This window comes from Conger conger, chromosome 3 (genome assembly GCF_963514075.1).
Source record: "Conger conger chromosome 3, fConCon1.1, whole genome shotgun sequence".
In the NCBI taxonomy this organism is placed as follows: domain Eukaryota; kingdom Metazoa; phylum Chordata; class Actinopteri; order Anguilliformes; family Congridae; genus Conger; species Conger conger.
The window spans coordinates 4106964-4129097 of NC_083762.1; the positions used below are offsets into that span (position 1 = coordinate 4106964).

General features: G+C 47.3%; 1 protein-coding gene across 4 annotated transcripts in view; it reads right to left on the minus strand.

Moving 5' to 3' along the window:
- LOC133123865 (glutamine--fructose-6-phosphate aminotransferase [isomerizing] 2-like) overlaps positions 1 to 20960 on the minus strand; it is a 50111-nt gene extending 29151 nt beyond the window's left edge. For 3 of the 4 annotated variants that reach the window (XR_009708256.1, XR_009708255.1, XM_061234515.1), the window contains exons 1-13: positions 20823 to 20960; positions 18862 to 18969; positions 16754 to 16852; positions 16098 to 16223; positions 12881 to 12939; positions 10859 to 10993; positions 9763 to 9824; positions 7478 to 7557; positions 6712 to 6765; positions 4184 to 4301; positions 2672 to 2835; positions 1559 to 1654; positions 136 to 233 (exon numbers count right to left, since the gene is read on the minus strand). Coding sequence is in view for 2 of the 4 variants with exons in the window: in XM_061234515.1 (XP_061090499.1) it covers positions 136 to 233; positions 1559 to 1654; positions 2672 to 2835; positions 4184 to 4301; positions 6712 to 6765; positions 7478 to 7557; positions 9763 to 9824; positions 10859 to 10993; positions 12881 to 12939; positions 16098 to 16223; positions 16754 to 16852; positions 18862 to 18969; positions 20823 to 20829 (1206 nt within the window). In the remaining 2 variants the exon portion in view is untranslated. The remainder of the gene's footprint in view (positions 1 to 135; positions 234 to 1558; positions 1655 to 2671; positions 2836 to 4183; positions 4302 to 6711; positions 6766 to 7477; positions 7558 to 9762; positions 9825 to 10858; positions 10994 to 12880; positions 12940 to 16097; positions 16224 to 16753; positions 16853 to 18861; positions 18970 to 20822) is intronic. The other variant, XM_061234516.1, reaches the window with a different exon arrangement.
- Between the last annotated feature and the right edge of the window lie 1174 nt (positions 20961 to 22134).

A 22134-nucleotide genomic window follows, 5' to 3' on the forward strand; every position in this document is an offset into this window, starting at 1 on the left:
TCACCAACATCATCACCAACATCATCATCATCATCACCACCATCATTATCATCACCATCAACATCATAATCCTCATCATCATCATCACCATCACCATCATAATCCTCGTCACACTGCCCCCTGGTGGCCACTCACCGCCACTCCGGCGTGGAAACTCGTCCCACAGCCAATCATGATCAGCCGTCGGCACCGTTTGATCTCCTTCAGGTGGTCCTTCAGCCCCCCCAGGATAACTGCAGAGAGAGAGAGAGAGAGGGAGGAGGGAGAGAGAGAGAGAGGAGGGAGAGAGAGAGAGAGGGAGAGAGAGGAGAGAGAGGGAGAGAGAAAGGGAGGGAGGGGGAGAGAGGGAGAGAGGAGAGAGAGAGGGAGACAGTGAGAGAGAAAGGGAAGGAGAGAGGGAGGGACAGAGAGAGAGAAAGAGTGAGAGGGGCTTCAAGGCCCTAAAACACACCTGTGCAATCACACTGTGTGTTCCTGTGCCACTGGAGAGGACAGGAACAGCAGGGTGCAGCAGGAGAGCTCCATAATCACACAGAACCCTGACCAGCTGCCCTGTCATTACTGCCCTGTCATTACTGCCCCGTCATTACTGCCCCACAGGGCAACAGGCGGCGGAAACAGGTCTGGGAGCTACGCGCCTCTGGATGTGCTTTATGTCATTCAGACTCATCGCTGCGTCATCGCTGCCCTGTTCCCAGCGCTGGGATTGGAGGAGACAGTGGACAAGCGAGTTTGATTCGCCCACACCTCAGGGCTTATTTTTGCATTTTACATTTTTTTTTTGTTTGCTGTGTAACTGCCACACAAAAACGCCACACGGATGAGGGGGTGGGGGGGTGGGGGGGGTTATTGGTGGAACAGGATCTAACTTCAGGGAGGACAAAGATTGAGAACAAGCTAACAAGATGTACAAGTTGTAAGGGACGTCAAATGCGCCACATTTTTTTCCAGACTAGTCAGTCTACAATCAGATTTGTCTGACTACAATCTAAATATAGACATAGTTACATGAATATGAGCAGCCGCATTACGCAACAAACTGCAGGACCTTCCGGAACAACCAGCCCTACCCGCTTCAGAGGCACGCAGGGAAACCGCGGTCATGACCTGTTTTCCACGACGTGGTGTCATTTTCACATTTGCATTTACGCAGGGATACTTTTTTCCACCAATCCCGGCACGACTGCTTTAGACTATTTCAAAAACACACACCCGGGTGTTCCAACAATGTTGCTGCCGTGTAGTGGCAATGTTACAACGTCGGACAAAGCAACTCCAGCAACACCGTGAGAACACTGCGTGTTTGCGGGGAAAATAGCTCACTTGTGACAAGGCTGGACAAAATGGCGCAGTGGGTGTGTTCCAATACTCGGATAGGAGGCGAGGTGGCAGTGAAGGAAAGGAGGACGCACTTCATGAGTATTGGGACGCACCCAGGCAGCCATTTTGTCCAACCTTGCCACATGCTGAGTTAAGCCCCAATTCAATCCGGGATACTACCTGCTGTGCATAATGTGCAGCATCTTAACTCCTCTACAATCTTGGGAGGACGTGGTACCTGTGTTGGTGTCGAAGCAGATTCTCCCTCTCATGGTGTTGAAGACGGACTCTGGCTGCTCGAAGATCTCCTTCTGCATGAAGGCCTTGAAGTTACCTGCAAACAGGAAGAGATGAACACCTTGCTGTGAAATCCAGCTGTGACCAGCATGAAATACCAGCTACCGGCTGTTTCGAAACATAGATTGAGCTGGCCAAACCATGTTGAGTATGGAACTGGTCTGAACTGGTCAACCAGCTACCATCCGTTTCAAAACCTAGCTCAGGTTCAGCAGGGTACACACACACACACACACACACAGGTGCTATGAAGTGTATAAGTGTAGCTTAATGGTTAAAGAACTGGCCTTGTAACTGAAAGGTTGTCGATTTGAGTCCCAGCTCGGAAAGAAGGTACTAAAGCTACATGAGCAAGGCACTTAACCTGCTGTTCAGTGTAAACTATATAGTCACAAAAATCTGTGTTAGCCACTCTCGACATTGCTAAAAGTCAGTCATTTAAATACAAATGTGATCCCAGGAACTACCTACAGTACTGTATCAAACAGGACAAATTAGCCTCTCCTACTAGTAAGGAGTCTTACAAAATTATCAATAAATATAATACAATGTATGTGATTTAGCATATAGCTCGCTGTGATACAGCATATAACTACTGTGATATAGAATATAGCTTGTTGTGATGTAGCATAAAAGTGTTGTGTGATATAGCATGTAGCCATTGTGACAGGGGATATAGCTGTTCTCCAGTATGAATAAAGACTCCATGCAGAGTGCCAGGGAGACCGGAGGAAGTTGCGGGCGTTGGAGGAAGCCTGCCAACCGTTGTCGCTTTAGAAAAGGGCCCTGCCCATCCAGTGCTGAGATAATATCCGGTGTTCCCTCACTTCAAGTTTTTCCAGTTCTGCTCAAGAGCGATCACGTCTAACACAAGGCCGTCTGGGACACGACTCATTCCGAAAGCACTCGCTGAGAGCGTGAGGTCACCGTTGTGTTCCGTCGCCTAGCGACCGACCCGGGTTCCACTCTGACCCTTATTTTTTTAGCTCCCCGCCGCGCGGTGGGAGGGGTTTCGGCGGTGCCGTTGCCAGGGCGACGGGCCGTGACCTCTGACCTTTCATGATCTGCTGCAGCTCCATCTGCAGGGTCTGGATGGCGCGCATGGGCTCCTCCCCCGCCACGCGGTTCAGACGGTGCAGAGACAGGCGGCCCTCCGACAGCGCGGCGATGTCGTTGTCCTCCAGGTAGATCACCTTGTTCGTGTGCTCGATGATGGCGCTGTCGCACGGGAAAAGGTCACAGGTCACAGAGCGGCCAATCGCACGCCACGGCGCCACGCACTGGGGCCAATGGCGGCAGCAGGAAACAGACCACGGGTCCACACACCTGTGCACTTGTGTGCCACACCTGGGGCCTGTGTCAGGAAGCCGGATAACGGCGCCGAGTGAAACCCACAACGGCTCCCTTTGCTTCACTCAATGTTCCACATTAGGGAGGGTTACTGATTTTCACTCAGTGCAGTTATCCAGCTAACTCAGTAACACTGCGTGCATTGTGATACAGGCCCCTAGCCAATAAATATTTGTATTTCATATTGTCATTTGTCAATGCAATTACATGTTATTTGTATCGTGCTTTTCACAGAAGACTGTCACAAAGACGCTTTACAGAGTAACAGAATAAAAAAATGAAAGAATAGCTTTTTATATTTTTAATTTGAAAATGTAATATTTTAATTTGGTTTATTTTTACTGCCACGCTCAAGGTCTCGCAGACCTCCTGCGGTATTTCTGTCTTTCACACAGCGTCCTGACAATCACAGGAGCCGTTCAGCTTCCTGTAGCGCTCTCTCTCAAACCAAAACAAGTCCTTGAGCTTCAGAGCCCAAACATTATCTGGTCCTGTAGAGCAACGATATCATGCAACAACAATAACGTCTCAGATGTACAGTTTCCCGTCCAATGGCACACGTGAAGCAGGTCTGTTAGAAATCCCAGCATACCATAAACCCAACCGAAATGTAAATACCTCACCTCGAGGAGAGATAACGCTTGAAATTTCAAGCGCAGTGAATGATGTTGGCCACTAGAGGTCTCCGTAGGGACCACAGCACTATTAATTCCATCCCTCTCTGGCCAGCTCTGGGTGTGCATTTCAGGGACCAACACGGTCGGCCAGTTAAGTGTTCACGCTACTGAAATTAGCCGCGGCTAGGTGACGACGCCCCCTTGGGTTTGATTCACCGCGCTGTAGGAGACGCCGTCTTTCGGATGAGGCGCTAAACCGAGGTCCTGACTCACTGTGGTCAGGAAAGATCTCACGGCACTCTTCACAAAGAGCGGGGAGGGGGGACTCCCCGGTGTACTGGCTAAATTCCCCAACCCTAGCTCTCTCAACCTGTCACCTAATAACTGGCTAAAAAGAACATTCTCTCTGTGTGTGTGTGGTGAGCATTCTGGAACAAAATGGCTGCCGTTGCGTCACCCAGGCGGGCGACACACACGCACACGCGGTGGTGGCTGAGGTGAGTTTCGCCCTCGTCACTGGAAAGCGCGATATAAACGCGATGATCTCTCTGTCTGGGCTGGGACTAGAGGCCCAGGCGGCAGGTAAAGGTGTGGCTCACCTGGCGTCGGAGGCGAAGTAGTACTCCGCGGCCTTGCCGTCGCCCACGGAGTGCAGGGCCACCGCGCTGTCCTTCCGATTCTGCCTGTTGCGCACCTGCACGCCGTCCGGGAGGTGACCTGAGGGGACGCAACACACCTGTCAGTCACAGCACCTGTCTGTCACAGCACCTGTCTGTCACAGCACCTGTCTGTCACAGCATCTGTCAGTCACAGCATCTGTCTGTCACAGCATCTGTCAGTCACAGCATCTGTCTGTCACAGCATCTGTCTGTCACAGCATCTGTCTGTCACAGCATTCCGGCCCTGAGTGCATCCACCGTCCTGCAGGTTTTCACTCAGACCCTAACAAAGCACACCTCATTCAACAGCTAGAGCAGGGCCAACCAACCCTGTTCCTGGAGATCTACCGTCCTGTAGGTTTTCACTCAGACCCTAACAAAGCACACCTCATTCAACAGCTAGAGCAGGGCCAACCAACCCTGTTCCTGGAGATCTACCGTCCTGTAGGTTTTCACTCAGACCCTAACAAAGCACACCTCATTCAACAGCTAGAGCAGGGCTGCCCAACCCTGTTCCTGGAGATCTACCATCCTGTAGGTTTTCACTCAGACCCTAACAAAGCACACCTCATTCAACAGCTAGAGCAGGGCTGCCCAACCCTGTTCCTGGAGATCTACCATCCTGTAGGTTTTCACTCCAGACCCTAACACAACACACCTCATTCTACAGCTAGAGATCTCTTTGTGCTGAAGCATGTGAGCCTAATTAAGGTTGAAATGAGAACCTACAGGACGGTAGATCTCCAGGAACAGGGTTGGGCAGCCCTGGGCAAGAACCGCTTCCAAAAGCGGTACAGGCAGCTGGGGCTGCTTGATCGCCGTGGCAAAACACATTATCGCTTACGATTGACATCTCTGCTGCCGTGACGACAGAGGAAACCTTTGTCCCGCTCTCGTTGATGGGGAACGGCCTGGAGTCTGTTTGGTGGAATAACTGGAGCTGGGAGACCGGCTGCAATCACGGGGGGGGGCGGGGGGGGCCGTTTATGGCGCTTATTAGCGACGTTTGGGTCAGCGTGTTTGCACAGCGTGTCTCCACGGCGTGTCTGCCTGCACTTTGGATCCGCGATTGCCCGGCGGGGCAGACTCAACAGGCACGGTGTGTCTGTGCGGCAAGGCCAGCCCGCCGCCCCCGTCTTCAGCCTTGAACTTCAAACCCGCTCTCTATCTCTCCCGATGGAGCGCTACCCAGGAGCGCATGATAAATCCCGACCGCACAGATAAAGTGCCCGGGAATCCAGTTTCGACCTCGCCCGGGAGAGACCAGACACGGCACGCGAAGCCCACCAATGACTCGCTCACTGTTCCGTGATCGGCAGGTCCGGTAGCCAATCGGAACGAAGCCTTTCCCGAGAAAGCAGGGATTTTCCGCGGAAAATTGTGAAAGTCTCTGGGTTAAACTGAAGTGTGTTGCACAGACCTGCTAAACGCAGAGGCGGCACAAACGCAGGCCAGGAAAAGTTAAACGGCGGAAAGTAACGTGCCGCACTGCTCGACTGGAGAGAACTTTCCAGAGTGACATCACCACAAAGATCTTTCCCTTCGAGTAACCTTTAGCGGTGCCTTCATCCATGTTACCTAATTAAATAAATAAAAATCTTGATCATCTTGTGTTCAGGCGGCACGGATGGTGCAGTGGGTAGCACTGCCGCCTCACAGCAAGGAGGTCCTGGGTTCGAATCTCCGTCGGCCGGGGCCTCTCTGTGCGGAGTTTGCATGTTCTCCCCGTGTCTGCGTGGGTTTCCTCCGGGTACTCCGGTTTCCTCCCACAGTCCAAAGACATGCATGTTAGGCTGATTGGAGAGTCTAAATTGCCCATAGGTATGAGTGTGTGAGTGAATGGTGTGTGTGCCCTGTGATGGACTGGCGACCCGTCCAGGGTGTATTCCTGCCTTTCGCCCAATGTATGCTGGGATAGGCTCCAGCCCCCCTGCGACCCTGTTCAGGATAAGCGGGTTCAGATAATGGATGGATGGATGGATGGATGGATCTTGTGTTCAATTAAACCTGAAGACGCAGGTCAGATAAAACCCTTGAGATAATGTGACACGAGAACAAAGCCCTGGGTAATCGCTGTTTTTTTTTGGTAACCTTCAGGGAACAAAGCCCTTCTGGTTGTGGAGTTGTGCGTGCGGAGGCTGACAGAACTTGGCCAGCCTCTCTGTAAGACAGCAGCACAAATCCCCGCTCTTTAATTCCTGCTAATCTGCCCATTAACCGTGAACGCTGACATGAACAGACAGAAAAGAGGTGAAGAATGAAGGAAGGAGAAGAGATGGTTTAGGATTGGGGTGGGGGTCGGAGTTATGGTTTAGGATTGGGGTTGGGGTTTATGGTTACGGTTGGGGTTAGGGGTTAGGATTGGGGTTGGGGTTTAGGGTTAGAGTTGGGGTTGGGGTGTTAGGGGTTAGTAAAGCCAGCCATCCACCCTCCCCCCTTGAGGTCAGAGAAGCAACGGGACACCCCACCTGCCACGCCCGCATTGTCATTGGAGGGTGTGGTCTGGGGGGTGGAGCCAGGAGCTACAGAGAGCACACACAGGGTTAGTTAGGGCAGCATCCATTAATACCCCTTTCACACACACAAACCCAGGGCTGGCACGGGTCTCACCTGCGTTTTTAACTGCTCACACCACACTATGCTCACGGGTAAATACAGGGCCCATGCAGTTCACACAAGACATGGGCATTCAAGTTCACTTCCATACACATCCTGCTAATACCGCTACTGTTTACAATAGTGAATGCAATGTCGTTTCATATTACGCTGGCTTAACCCAGCATATTAACTCCCAAATCCAAATATTTTGTAAAAAACTACGTTTGAAGTAACAACTGAGTGACAACTGAGAAATCCTCTCTTTGTGCGTCTCTAGCTGTGAATTTAGGAAGCAAAAATAAACATTTGCATGCGTACGGTTTCTATCATTTAACAGCGAGCCCGGGTCAGATAACGCAGGTTTTACCCGTGTCATGTGATGGGGGTATTACACACACATGAAGCCAGCCGTAAATGGTAAACGCATGCTACATGCTACATGCTACATAAGCTACATGCATGACAGGACTATTTGTGCAAACAATACACAAGACATGACAGTTATGAATATTTTACACGACATGACCGTACGTGGACATCGTTAAAAACGCACTGTGACAGGACATGACGGTTGATGAATATCGTTTAAACGCGGGACAGCGAGGAGGGCGAGGGGGACTTTAGACGAAGGCTCACCATTGTTGTACTGGATGGGAATTTCTTCTGTGGACAACTCAAACTGGCTCCGCACACCGATGAGAAGCGGACTGCCCCTCCTGAAAGAGAGGGGGAGAAAAAGAGTGTGTGTGAGAGCTGGAGTGAGAGAGAGAGAGAGAGTGTGAGAGTGTAAGAGAGACTAAGAGAGTCAGAGATAGACTGAGAGAGTCAGAGAGAGAGGGAGATAGTATGAGAGTCAGAGAGAGAGAGAGTGTCAAAGTGTGAGAGTGTAAGAGAGACTAAGAGAGTCAGAGATAGACTGAGAGAGTCAGAGAGAGAGAGAGATAGTATGAGAGTCAGAGAGAGAGAGAGCGTCAAAGTGTGAGAGTGTAAGAGAGACTAAGAGAGTCAGAGATAGACTGAGAGAGTCAGAGAGAGAGAGAGATAGTATGAGAGTCAGAGAGAGAGAGAGTGTCAAAGATAGAGTTAGTCAGAGAGAGTGTGAGAGTCAGAGAGAAAGAGAGAAAGAGTGTGTGAGAGTCAGAGAGAAAGATAGAGAGAGAGATAGACAGAGTGAGAGAGAGAGAGACAAGAGTGAGAGAGAGAGAGAGAGACAAGAGTGAGAGAGAGAGCGAGAGCGAGAGAGAGAGAGAGAGATAAAGAGAGACAGTGTGAGAGAGAGACAGAGTGAGAGAGAGAGAGAGAGAGTGTGAGAGAGAGAGAGACAGAGTGAGAGAGAGATAGAGAGAGACAAGAGTGAGAGAGAGCGAGAGAGAGAGAGAGATAAAGAGAGACAGTGTGAGAGAGAGACAGAGTGAGAGAGAGAGAGAGTGTGAGAGAGAGATAGAGAGAGACAGAGACAGAGTGAGAGAGAGAGAGATAGATAGAGAGAGAGATAGATAGAGAGATAGATAGATAGAGAGATAGAGAGAGAGAATGAGTCAGGGAAAAAGAGACAGAGACAGCATGAGAGAGATAAACTTGGAAGGAAACAAAACAAAAGAAGTAAACAAAACAAAAGATAACTAAAGTTTAGACAACAGATCAAGTTATTCCTACAACTGGCTTTATTGTACAGGCCGACTGCTGTCCTGTGTGGATATAGAATTTGGTTATGGACGCACGACATTACAGTTTTAGTGGTGCAGTTATTGTGTGTGACTGACTGTGTCACCTTTGTCCAGGAAAGTACAGGTAAGAGCTGAATACAGTAAGAGCTGTCCAGGTAAGAGCTGAATACAGTAAGAGCTGTCCAGGTAAGAGCTGAATACAGTAAGAGCTGTCCAGGTAAGAGCTGAATACAGTAAGAGCTGTCCAGGTAAGAGCTGAATACAGTAAGAACTGTCCAGGTATGAGCTGAATACAGTAAGAGCTGTCCAGGTATGAGCTGAATACAGTAAGAGCTGTCCAGGTAAGAGCTGAATACAGTAAGAGCTGTCCAGGTAAGAGCTGAATACAGTAAGAGCTGTCCAGGTAAGAGCTGAATACAGTAAGAGCTGTCCAGGTAAGAGCTGAATACAGTAAGAGCTGTCCAGGTAAGAGCTGAATACAGTAAGAGCTGAATACATAAGAGCTGTCCAGGTAAGAGCTGAATACAGTAAGAGCTGTCCAGGTAAGAGCTGAATACAGTAAGAGCTGTCCAGGTAAGAGCTGAATACAGTAAGAGCTGTCCAGGTAAGAGCTGAATACAGTAAGAGCTGTCCAGGTAAGAGCTGAATACAGTAAGAGCTGTCCAGGTAAGAGCTGAATACAGTAAGAGCTGAATACATAAGAGCTGTCCAGGTAAGAGCTGAATACAGTAAGAGCTGTCCAGGTAAGAGCTGAATACAGTAGCAGCAGCACAGCGGTGTGAAACAGCTCCACCCAGACAGCCGAACCTGAGACAGCGTGACCACCACCAGCTCACTCACAACGCTGGGCACGCCACGCAGATTCTCCACAGCTTCTCAATCCAACTTCTCCCTTCGTTTTTAACTGAAAATGACTTTTTTTTAACTGTCGGCTTCAGGGGAAAACGTGAAATGATGACTGATGAAGGAAGGATGGTTGACGAAGGTCTCGCCGTCATGAGCTGAGGTGTGTCTCTGTACTTACGCGATGAAACCAGGGGTGCCCTTTCCTCAGTGACCCCAAACTTTCAGATGAATTACAGAGGTTATCCACGGGGCAGAAGAGAGAGAGAGACGCAGACAGAGGGAGCGAGAGAAAGAGAGCCAGAGAGAGGGATAGAGAGAGAGGGAAGAAAGAGAAAGGGAAGAAAGAGAAAGGGAAAAAGGGAGACACAGAGAGAGACAGAGAGACAGAGAGGTGTGCTCTGTACTGACCTGGTGGCTACAGCTTGTCCCGGGAAGTGGGTGCTTTTGAAGACCAGGGCGAAGGCCCCCTCCTACAGAAGGCAGGAAGACATTTTAATGAAATTAAATAATGAGTCAGAAGTGAGAACAAGAGACATGAATGTAAAATCAAAGCCAAGTCCCCCCCCCATTTACAGTAACCCCCTCCCCTTTCCCAAAAACGGAGACCCCAGAGGCACTCTGGAATGTGGTATGGAGGGAGCGGGGGGGGGAATAAAACCGCTATTGTACGGGCCTCTCTCTGCCTCCCAAACTGACAAGAGTTCTTACCCGGGATGAACAGGGGGGTCTACCCAGCTAGGTCTGTTCTCCATTAGCCTGCGGAGAGTTTCCTCCTCAACCAAAGCTCGGGTCAATATTAATATTAATATTGTAATATTAATGACGGCTTCGTGTACGTAACAAACAGGAAGTGGGGCAGAAGACGTTTTGTGGAATAAATAAGGAGCAAAGCGGAATTGTGTTATTCAATATTCCCGGATTCGGCCAGATGCTGAGAGAGGATGGCAGGTCGGCCCCCACGGCAACCGTTTTTCAGGAATTACAGTCACCAGGGCAACCGTTTTTCAGGAATTACTCAACAGCGTTTTGCAGGGTGGAAAAACGTGTCACGCCAGACCGGTTTGGGAGGAACGTCTGTGAGTGCAAACCAGCCGGTCGCCAAAATACCGTACACCACACACTCATTGGAGCGTGTTTTCTCCTAAGAGGAAGGATTTTTTTTTTTTAAATGATCGTAATGAGCAATAAAATGGCCTTGGAAATACGTCCAAAGTGCAGCCGGTTTTAACCGGTTTAACAGTGCGACAGAACCGAGCCTTCCTGGACTCTAACGACTCGGATTACCCTTCCGTCAAATAAATTCTAAGCTGGAAGCGCAAACTCAACTACAATACCCACAGGCCTCTGCAACGGCCCACAGTCAAAGAGCTTAGAGGGAGAAAGAGGGCGATCTCAACTACCAGCTCCCGTTCCGTTTTAGCCTAGCCGTACGAGAGGCCAGGAAGTGCCATGAGCGTGAACCCGGAGCCCAAAACTACATTTCCCAGAAGTCAGTGCCACTCACCAGTTGCTGAATGACGCGCTCCACCAGCGTGGAAAAGGACACGCTCTCGCACTCCCGGTTGTCGTACACGTACTTGATGAGCTTGGGAATCACCTCCGTGTCCGTCTCCGACTCAAACTCGTAGCCCTTTGAGGTCTGGGGGGGGGAGAGGGAGAGGAAGAGGAAGGGTCCATCATTATCATAACCACAGTGTCATAAATACCTGCCCTACCCTCCATCCCCTCCAGCGCTCTCCAGGACATTCAACACCCCCGCCTCAGACAAAGTGAGCCGTGTGAAACAGAGCCAGCTCAGCGGGGCGGACCGGCCCTTTTACGAGCGCATAACGGGGAGAACAGGCTGCGCAGGTAATCTGGGTCCGCCAATCCCCTCTGAACCAGACCGCGCCCGACGCACCGTGGTGCAGCAGGCTCCAGGACCCCGAGGGTCTCTCCTGCAGGGGAGTTTCACCAGAACAGGACCGGTTTGCTGAGCGCAAATATTCCGCAAATTTAGGTCAGCCGCGGGCGGGACCTTTACATAGACATACAGGGCGGCCTGTAGCGGTAGTTGTTAAGGTACGTGACTGGGACCCGCAAGGTCGGTGGTTCGATCCCCGGTGTAGCCACAATAAGATCCACACAGCCGTTGGGCCCTTGAGCAAGACCCTTAACCACGCTTTGCCTAATTGAGGACTCCTGCTTAGCCTAATCATGCACGTCGCTCTGAATAAGAGCGTCTGCCAAATGCCAGTAATGTGCTGTAATGTAATGAAGATCAGCCTCCAGCAGGTTGTGACAGGGACATTCAATCCGCTAATCGGTTAATGGAACCGTTTAGCTCGCGAGTGTGTTTAGTATCTACATCAAAAACCTCCCAGACAAGCATCCGGTCTTGGCACTGCCGTCGGGAGGGAAAGCCAAAAACTGTGCGTTCAGGGTGGGAACCGTTCTTCTAGGACTCATTTTTACCACCCCCCCCCTCCCCTGGCCCAACCCCTCCAGGAAACGTTTCAAATTCTAGGACGTGTATGGATCAGCCTCATAGCATTATTTGTCATTCAGCTGATGCTTTTTTTCAAAGCAAACTTACAGTTGATTAGATTAAGCAGGGGGGAGAGTCGGAGAGAGACAGAATGTGTCACCCCCCCCCCCGGAACAATGTGGGGAGAAGGGCCCAACGGCCGTGCGGACCTTATCGTGGCTACACCGAGGCTTGAATCATCGACATTCCGGGTCCCAGTCATGGCCTACAGGCTGCCCAAATATTCCCTTCAACTGAGGAATTGGGAAGAAATGTAAACTTCCGGGAGCGTCCTTCCTAGGACGCGGCTCACCAGCTTTCTGTGGCCAGAAGACAAGGCCACCTCAAAGGCACAAATCACTCACTGAAATTCAAAACTGCACTGTAATAGGAGTCCGCACTGCCTTAAAGTGTCAAGTTAAGTGGACTTGAGAAGACATGTTTTTTTTTTTTTAAACACCACTTAAAACTTTAAGACAGCAGGGACAAATTTGCATACATGAAGCTCGCAGCGCGAAATGCGGCCTGACGAGGGTGTGCCGGTGCGGACGCGGTCTGTCTGAAATTTTCTTTAATATTTTACGTTATTTCAACATTCGGAGCCTGTGTCTTAGTCCTGCTTGGGCCTCGGTGTACGCCTACACAGCCGATGCTATTTATAGGCCGATACAATACCCGCACAAATCAAACCTCGTTAATTGCCTGAACAATAGTAAATTAAGGAGAGAAGCGCACCTTGCGATGACTGGCCTAGATCACACGCATACTGCAGTTCCAGCCCCGTGTGCCAAACATACGGTGCATGTTTCCTGGGCAGAATGCGTCGTATATGCGCCTGGAAATCGTTGAAAAAGGCTCAGTAAATCTGGCCCTAACTTCTCGAAGTGGAAACACGATGATTTGTACAGTGTGCCACTCTCTCTCTCTGTTACCGAGGGTTTCTATACTGACAGGGAAGAGGGCTAGTTCTCTTTGAAACAGGGCTGGAGGTTGTGTACAGTAGTTGTGATTTCTACTTACCAGATACTTCCTCAGCTCCTTGTAGTTGGTGATGATGCCGTTGTGGATGACGACAAATTCTAGAAACAAGCGAAGAGGAAAAAATAATAAGACATTTGAGACATTATCCCGTCATATGACGCGAGCAGAAGCATCCAGTCCGGTGGCATTCCGCTGCGGGCGCACCGAGGCCCGGGGTGGGGGATGTTCCGGTGCTGGAGTTTGTGCATCGGTGACAGGGAGACTGCTGAGTTGTATTGATGAAGAGCGAGATGACATTTGCTCACGCTAAAAATACCTTTGATTTGCATAGCACATCTCTCCCCAAGGCTTTTCCTTTTTTCTTTTCTTTTTTGGCAGTAGATGCTGACACGTTAATGTTGTAGAAAAAAAAGGTTGCTTCTATCATCTGTATATTTATGTGTTTCTAATTGTGCTTCAGAAAGGTTTGTGGGAACCACTTTGTTTTTAACGATCTATCACATGGCTGGCCTGCTTTGAACTGGGCTTGATCGACCGTGCTCAGTGGCGCGATTACCCGACTGTACGTCTGCAAAAAAAATGCTAGCAAGCACAAGTGATGCACACAAATTTACAGAGGAACTGTAAAACGCAACTGTTTAACGAGCAACTGCCAAGCAACTGATTCTCAATTTCACCAAACGACTGCCGCCACAGCCAAACGCTCGTTCTCAAACCTGAAAACGTACCAAGAACTGATTAAGGAGTAGAGTTGGACAAGAGACAGAGCCAATAATTTGGACCTGTAGAGCTTCGCAAGTTGAACTGGGTGTCCTTTCAAATGAATGAGCAGCGTTTTTTTTTTTTTTTGTTGCCGTCAAGCCATTGTTATTCAGAAAGAGTAATGTAATATTGCGATGTTTTCTCCTATCTGTTAGCAACATTACTGCCATCTGTTCGTAGGACCGGCTAGCGCTTATCCCTTTGCTTTGTCTACCGTCTGTGGTTCTGAATAGCTGGTACATTTGCGCTGCAAGTGTGCGTGTGCGTAATGTTATTGAAGGAGGGGGCCCCGGAGTATAATTTGCACCGGGGCCCGATGGCAACTGCATTCCTGCCTGGGGCTCCTTTCAGAGTTCGAAGCCGAAACGCAGGCTTGGCAGTACTGAGGAGCGACCGATGAATTTGTTGACGAAGTACCGCACCCAGCAAAGGCTTCTTGTACCTTAGACCCTGTCATGATTTCAGTTACCACCCCCCCCCCCCCATCCTTCGCAGCACCTGAGAGGATCGTTTAGCAGTGCGTTAGCCTGGGCGAGATCTCGCATTCCACCGCAACTCCATACAGAAAGCCTCTCATCTCCTGCTTATGCACTGCACAGGAAGTTCGCCTCAACAAATGCTAAGTAATTTATTGTTTTGTTTGACAAGTGAAACAGCCCCCACTGGAAACCGTTATTGAAATGAATCATTTCCACTCTTTGGCAAATAAATATAAGACTAAAACACTTCAGATTTATTTTTTGTTTTGTTTTTTGTTTTTTGCAGTGTGACCGCACTTATCCTAACACAGAGCCAAATGGGGTGAGCGTGTCACGAGGCAGAAGTTTTCCCGGCAGCACCAGCGGTCTCGCCGTGCGAATTCACTGATCTTCACGGCGTGTGGATGGGATGCATCGGAGCGCAGAATAATGTGACGGACCATCCGGATTAATTTGCACATCAATTTAACGAGAAGGCACAAAATCCACCTCCTCTGTCACCGGATATCAATCGCCATGCCCAAAGAACTGGCACGAATGACCCAAATGGAAACCCTACACTGCAAAAACCAAAACTTTTTATAAATCTTTACAAATGTTTTAGTCTTCTATTTAGACTTAAAATACGTATTACTTACTTCGGCTACTTTTTTTGCTAAATAAGACGATAATAATTGCCAATACCGCTAGACTTTTTTTCGAGTAATTTCAAGATTTGCCAATGGTGTAAGAAAATTTCACTTGTGAAGTACAACGTAACTTAAAACATCATAATATCTTCTACTTTAGAGAAAAAAAAAGATTTTAAGTCTCATAATGATAAATCTTTAGACACTTTTTAAGACAGACCTGTTTGCAGTGAACACCGAAGAACACATTCTCAGATTCAAACACAAGAATTAACACAGATCGACAGAAAGTTGCCTTTAAGATCGGAAGAGGAAGAACCTGTTCTATTTACACAATGTATGTGTGTCATGACCTTCGACCCTTTTGCCATTTTCCCTCTTTTAAGTTTGAAATGATTGTCGCCACGCGCACCAATGCGCCAAAGGTAGTGTACAACACGGACAAACGAATAAAGTTGAAGTGCGAGTTACGCCGTCTCGAGTTCAAGCACAGCGAACGGTTACCATGGTGAATAGGTGTGTCTCTTATCACTCAAGACCCCGTAGCTCTGAAGCCTCAGAAAAGCAGACAGCTCACCGCGTCCAGTCCCATTTCTGTCCCTTTTTCGCCAAATCTGAGATCGAGTTTACCGCAAACCACACGTATTCTTCGAAAACGACAAATCCAGTTTTGAAACAATACGGGTATAAGAAAATCATCAGATCACCTTACACATGCAAATTAGAGAGGGGCTGTAGCAAGTAGCGTCCACGGATTCTTGCTGGTTATTTCCTGGCAATTCCCACAGATGACCCACCAATCAGCAATCAGCATTGTTCTATAGGCTGCCACCAATGTACTCTGTGATTGGTGTATTTTCTAGCAAGGTCGTGTCATGATTTTTCTTATCCTTATTTTATCATCCCTGGGCAGCCTTGAGCCATCAGCTCAGATAAATGCCCTCGTATTCTCTTACATTGTCAATGACTTTGCCTGGATGAGAGATCAATGTATTGTGCTGTAATGTAATGTACTTAACACGACACAATATAATGTAATATGATGTACTGTTATGTAACATAATGTAATATTATGTAATATACTGTAATGCAATGTAATATAACGTAATGTAATGCAATGTAATGTAACATAAGGTAATATAATGTAATGTAATGTAATGAGAAATGTAACATAATGTAATGTAATGTAACATAAGGTAATATAATGTAATGTAATGTAATGAGAAATGTAACATAATGTAATGTAATGTAATGCAATTTAATGTAACATAAGGTAGTATAATGTAATGTAATGTAATGAGAAATGTAACATAATGTAATGTAATGTAATGTAATGTATTGTAATGTAATGCAGCGTTATGACCGCAGCAGTGGGAGTCTGGTCACCGTTGTTCTTGTCGGAGCGGTGGGGGTGGCTGTTGACGGGACTGGGCTCGCCGTGCGTCGCCCAGCGCGTGTGAGCGATGCCGAAGTGCGTCTCGAACACCTCCTCCAGGTCCAGGAAGTCCTTCTCTGTGTGCACAAACCCAGTGACATCATCACCCAACAGCTCCATCAGGCCGCTGTCCAAACACTGGAGTCATCGCTCGGCGACCGGCCCGGCCCAGCGCGGTGACAGCTGGGGAACGCCACGCTGACAAGCCCAACTGCACAGGGAACCGGCTCTTATGAAAACATACGAGAACAATGCACGGCAATCGTGCGCACTCTATGTGAAATATGTCGACAATATATTTAACAGCAGAACGGTATATTGCAATAGCTTACAGCGGGAATAGTTTCTATATTTGTCCACACATTGTGAAGTGTTGCAATACATAGATAATATTATTTGTTCATATATATTTTTGTGTACATTCCACTTCACGGCCCATTTCCTCTGACCCCTCCCTTTCCAAGAGGAGGAATGTTTCTGGAATGTTTTCTTTTCCAACATTCTAAGTCAGTGTCTCCAACATTCTAAGCAAGTCAGCATTGGAACGCTCGGCGAAGAGCGTTCCGGTCGCACGTTTGTGATGTCACGCCGGGCAGGGCAGACTCACTGCAGAGCTCCTCATCCAGGGCCTTGACTTTGCCCTTCTTCTTGATGAGGCACATGTTGTTGTTGTTGTCATCCTTCTGCGGACCGTCCACCGCGATGCCTGGCGAAGGGAGAGGAAAAACAAAACCGTCTAGGCCGAGACACACTGAGGGACGGCAGGGTGATTGGTAAACACACGGCAGGTGGTGTGACGATCACGGAGAGAGAGAGGCAAGGTCGACGACCTGCGTTCCTTCAAGGAACAACAATCTGCATTAACAAGATGTACAATAACTACAATCCAAAGGCTACAGTGACATGCCGACACCCTACATGCACTGTGAAGCTGCTTTCACGTCATCGGCGTCAAAACACTCGACACGGCGTCAAGCCATTACATTCCTACTGAGGGAGCGCTGAAGCCCGACTTGGCAGCAACGCTAACCGCGGCGCGGCGCATAGCTCGAAATTGTGCCAAGTTGAGGGTTACAATTGTTTAAACTTTGACCTCTTTTGAAGCGGGTCCAGTCACATCACAGCTCTGTATGAAGCAGGCCTGCAACACAGACAGAGCTGTTTCAGGTAGGCCGCACATCATCTTAATGACAAAGCACAATATTACTGCTTTCACAATGCAAGTACACAATTTAGCCTTTTATAACCGCAGACAACCTACTACTATCACATATTGTGGCGGCTTGGTACAATTTAACGGACTAACGGCTTCCTGGATGGATGACAACAAGTTTCAATAATTGCCGGCACTCAACCGTCTTCATGTGTAGTCAACGCCTTACTTCCCGTTGAACATAGTTTGTTTGATACTGATCACGTGAAAGCAGCTTAAGATTCAATTCATTTTCACTCTTTCTACCGCATCTTCAAAAAGCAGGCATTTTTATCAAAGGGTATTGCTGTAGGGGGATTATATTGCTTTCATAAGAAGTGTCAAGAACTGCACGTTAAACACGAGCAGCCGAGATGCGCAGAATGGCCTGTTCTTGACGCAAATCTATCGGTAGGATCATTATGAGGGGTGTGAACGTGTCTCTCTCATATTTCACTTTAAAGTGCTGCGTTTGGGACACACAGCGGCCACACTCTTCATCCTTTAGCGTACCATTCGGCTCAAACTCAGTCCCCAGGCCTTGGTGTACGTGTGTGTGTGTGTGTGTGTGTGAGTGTGTGTGTGCGTGTATACGTGGGTGTGTGTCGGTGTCTGTGTGCATGTGTGTGTGTGTGTACGTGTGTGTGTGTGTGTGTGTGTGTATGTGTGTGTGTGTGTGCGTAGGAGCAAGGAGATGTAGTGTACGGAAGGGCCGCAAAGCACTGCCTATGTTACACATCCTGTTCGGCAGGATGAACAAACTCAGGGTGTGTGTGTGTGTGTGTGTGCCTCCGTCTGTGTGTTTAACAGGGCCGGCTGGCCTCTTTGGGCCAGTGCCAAAGCACTGGAAGAGCTGCAGGGATTGAGAGTTACACTGAACTCACACGGCACCATAGAAGAAGACTTCAGGAGCACGCTAAACTTAGCCTTTCAAAATGTGGTTACTGCACTCCGGGCCAAGAGCGAGCTATAGCAGGTACTTATGTGCACTGTAGGCCACTGGGACTGTTCTCTGGAGTGAGACAGTTTGCTTATACACCCCCAGGGAAAAATCAAATAAAAAGAAACACTGAACAGTATTGCATTATTTTAGTGATACAGCATATTCCTATTCCTGAGCACACTGGAAAAGGCTTTAAGAAAGCTGAGAGTGTCAGGAGTGTCAGCTTACCTGTGTTACCTGCGTGTAATGAGTTACTGCTGCCAACAAGGCACACAGGTGGAGCAGCAGCTCACCTGGCTCATCCACTCTAATATCCAACTGTAAAAGGGCTTCTGTTCCCAAAAGCCTGACCTTCGCCCGTTTGCCTGTCAATCGTCTTTCAGAGATTCTAATTTATTATGAAGTATATTCGCAGCATTAGCTGGAGCATGATACACTCGGGGCCTCAGGGATTAATAAAAGGGAACTGCCTGGTTTATTTTGCTGGTAGGACAGGTCTGTAAAGGAATGCAGTGAAATGCGAAGTGTTGTTTTTTGCTCTTGTGCACACCCTTTATGCGTGAATTAGCTGTAGGCTTACCTGCTGAATCATAGCCTCTGTATTCCAGTCTCTGGAGTCCTTTCACGAGTGTCTCAAATATCTCCTTCCTGGTCCGTGGCACTCGGTAATTCAGGTAGGCAAAAATCCCTGCGGACAATCCGACGGGATAGGTTTTTTTAAACAGCACTTCCAAATAGTGGCATAAACATGGTCATTTTGGATCACGTTTTAGAAAAGTGCGCTTAAGTGCCTAAATTGTCACGGCGTGACACTCCTGTAACGTGAAAGCTATTTTTATTATATTTACGTTCTGGCAACGTGTTGAAGAAAACACTAGCTGAAACAGTTGGCACAGGTTTAAAGGATAAGGCGACGCTCCGTGTACGTTAAGAGTCTATTGAGGCCTTTAACCGCGACAATAGCATTACCCCCCAAGTTTTACCATTTGAAGAACAGAATGGGAACTGAGTAACCGAGTTCAGCAACTCCAGATGTTTCTTCTCCAATTTGGCATCTTTTTAAACAGTTCTGCAGCGCGGGTTTCTAATCTAGACTATGCAATTCAATATAGAACAATGAATACGTACAATGCGTTTCTTTGATTGATAGCCGTATCACGTTACATCGTGGGAAACCGACAGTTCTGAATTACTATAGCTAATATACCGCCTAGATTCCGGATTTATCAATACATCTAAAGCAATGGCAATATAAACCACAGACGATGGGCAATACATTATCACCTTTTTCTTTTTCAAAATGCAAATATTAATTTTGCAGGCTGAGTAATTCTTAAAGATAATGACTCAACCAGACATGTAGGCTACTAAACGACCTGTAAACAAAACAAGGCAAACAAGTCACAAATAGATCACTAAGTTTGAGAGTTGTGAATGTCGGGAAAGGGCAGATTTCTGTTCAGCACAGATGTCTATTGAGTTAGGGACACAGTAAGCAGTGTTCGGCAAGGTAAACGTCTCCACCACGAAAATTTGCATCTTCCCTAAAGGATATTTTATTTCGGTCACATGCGATCTTTCAGTTTAATCAATTTGACTCAAATGAGCATCAAACGCGGTTTTAACTTGTCGAACTGTGATGTGGAAAAAACCATCGGGATATATTTATTTTTTACTGAACATGTTGAGCAATGAACGTTACATTAACGTTACAGTAGTTATGCTGCCTATTAACAGGCAAAGTTAATGTCACAGTGAACTTAGCTGCTAAGCAAAACCATATCTTTGTATTCAGGTAAAGCGAGTGAAATGACAGTTCCATAACTTCGCCAACATAGATTAAAGAACAGCAGCCCAAGCTAACGCAGTAGCTACTGTAGCATGCTAAGTTAACGAATAGGCTACACCTCGGAGCGGAGTGCACGGAACTTGACACGTATGTTAGTCCAGCTAACGTTAGGTAGCTAAGATTTATTTAGCTTCCTAGCTGGTGTGCGAACAAGAATCTGAAAATGTCCCGACTACACCGAAATCAAAGTTACAACCATCGCAGCAAAACTGCTAACGTTACATAAATGTTAATATTGGGCTAGACAGCAGCTGTGATTTAGAAGAAAAACTAAACTTCAAAAATCCATGGCATGCATATAGGTAGATATGATGTAAACAGTTAACGTTAACGTTCATTTAGTTGGCGTGAAATGTCTAACTTCGTTAAGGTAAGATAGCTAACTTAGAGTAAAGTTCGGTGGCAGTTCCGGTAGCCCAAACTAAAAGTTGCTGAGCTTGGATAACTTAGCTAGCCAGCTTTAATCAAGGGAGTCGAAACTAACGCTTTTCCAGAGTAAATCACACCAATAGTATTACATACTTTAAAAGGTCCACTCCCACCAACCCCAATGAAAATATAAGCTAGTTTCTATGATCCATCACATAAAACTGTTCAATTCGCTAGTATTAGCTAGCTTGCTTAATTTAGCTGAATGTTCCAAGTGACAGCCAAACGTCTGCGCGATTCAAGACATAAATCATTCAACGTACCACACATTATTCAAGTTCCTCCGAAACTGCAAGTTGTAGCTAGCAAGAAAAGGTGTAGTTGATGCTCCGATCCTTCCTGTTTGAAATCCAAGTGAAACTTCAACATCGCTGGTCCTACGACTTATTTTAAAACGTGTCCCAGAAAGCAAGCGCTCCACCCCCATCATCGTGCCCTAGGCAACCAGCGAACCACCCTCTCCATGTGACAGCGCTTCAGCGTGCCAAACAAGAATTTCCGACTGCTTCTGTCCACTTGCAGTGTCGTTTCACAAATCTCTACACACCCACAGGTTGACACTATTGTAGCCTGCCGTAATATGAAACGGTATCATGCACCACCAGTTGTACACAGCGTTATAACTTAGTTATAACAGTGTTTTAATAGCACTGTATCGGTCATACGTGAACACCATATTTATCAAAATGCTAATATGAGTTGAATCGTCAATCAATTTGTGTAATAACAATTTATAGCCTAGCCTACCTATTTCAGATTTATTGAATTACTACATGCAGAATCTTAGACTATACAGATAGGGTAATTGTTCACGGTCACATTTAACGTTTCGGGAACTTATCACAATTAACATGAAAGCTAGGCTGCATTTTCGACATTCTTCAAGCACTACAAAGGACCTTTCAGTGACAGTGAAAGTCACACCCTTGTCTGAAATGCAATTTATCAACCATCCCAAAGATTAAGGCATTGTAAACATTCACCTAACAACAGTTACATAAAGAATTTTAAACAAACACTTAGCATCAGATATGGACGTGGTTAATATGAACGCAACAGCGTCATAAATGGGAGCGGAGTTTCTGCAAATGACTTCGATTTTGCATCCTTTATCGGGGCAGTTTATTGTCGCCAACCTTTGGAGAAGTTTAAGATTTTTTTTTTTTTTAAATTGCCTAAGACTAAGATTTTTTTTGCTAATATCTGGCAGGTAACTATGAACAATGCTAATGTACCGACCACAATGTATTTGACTAGCTGCCAGCTTCGTTTGACAATGATGTATTTGAAGTAGTTTGCTTTGAGTTTGTGTGCATACTCTTTGGAAGTACACTTTCCTTTTGAATATATATCCATACAGCTGGCTAAAGTTGGCTAACTTGGCTACCTTTGTCTGTGCGCCCGAGATTTTTTTGTCCTTAGCATTTTCTCAGGTAACTTACTCTGTTCGAGCGTGATCTTTATTCAAAACACAGCGCATAATAGGGGTCCAGTCTTCCCCAGTCTGTGGGCCCCTGCGTTTTCTCGCAGTTCACCACTACCAGAGCAACCAAGGGAGCCATCATTCCTGGAAGT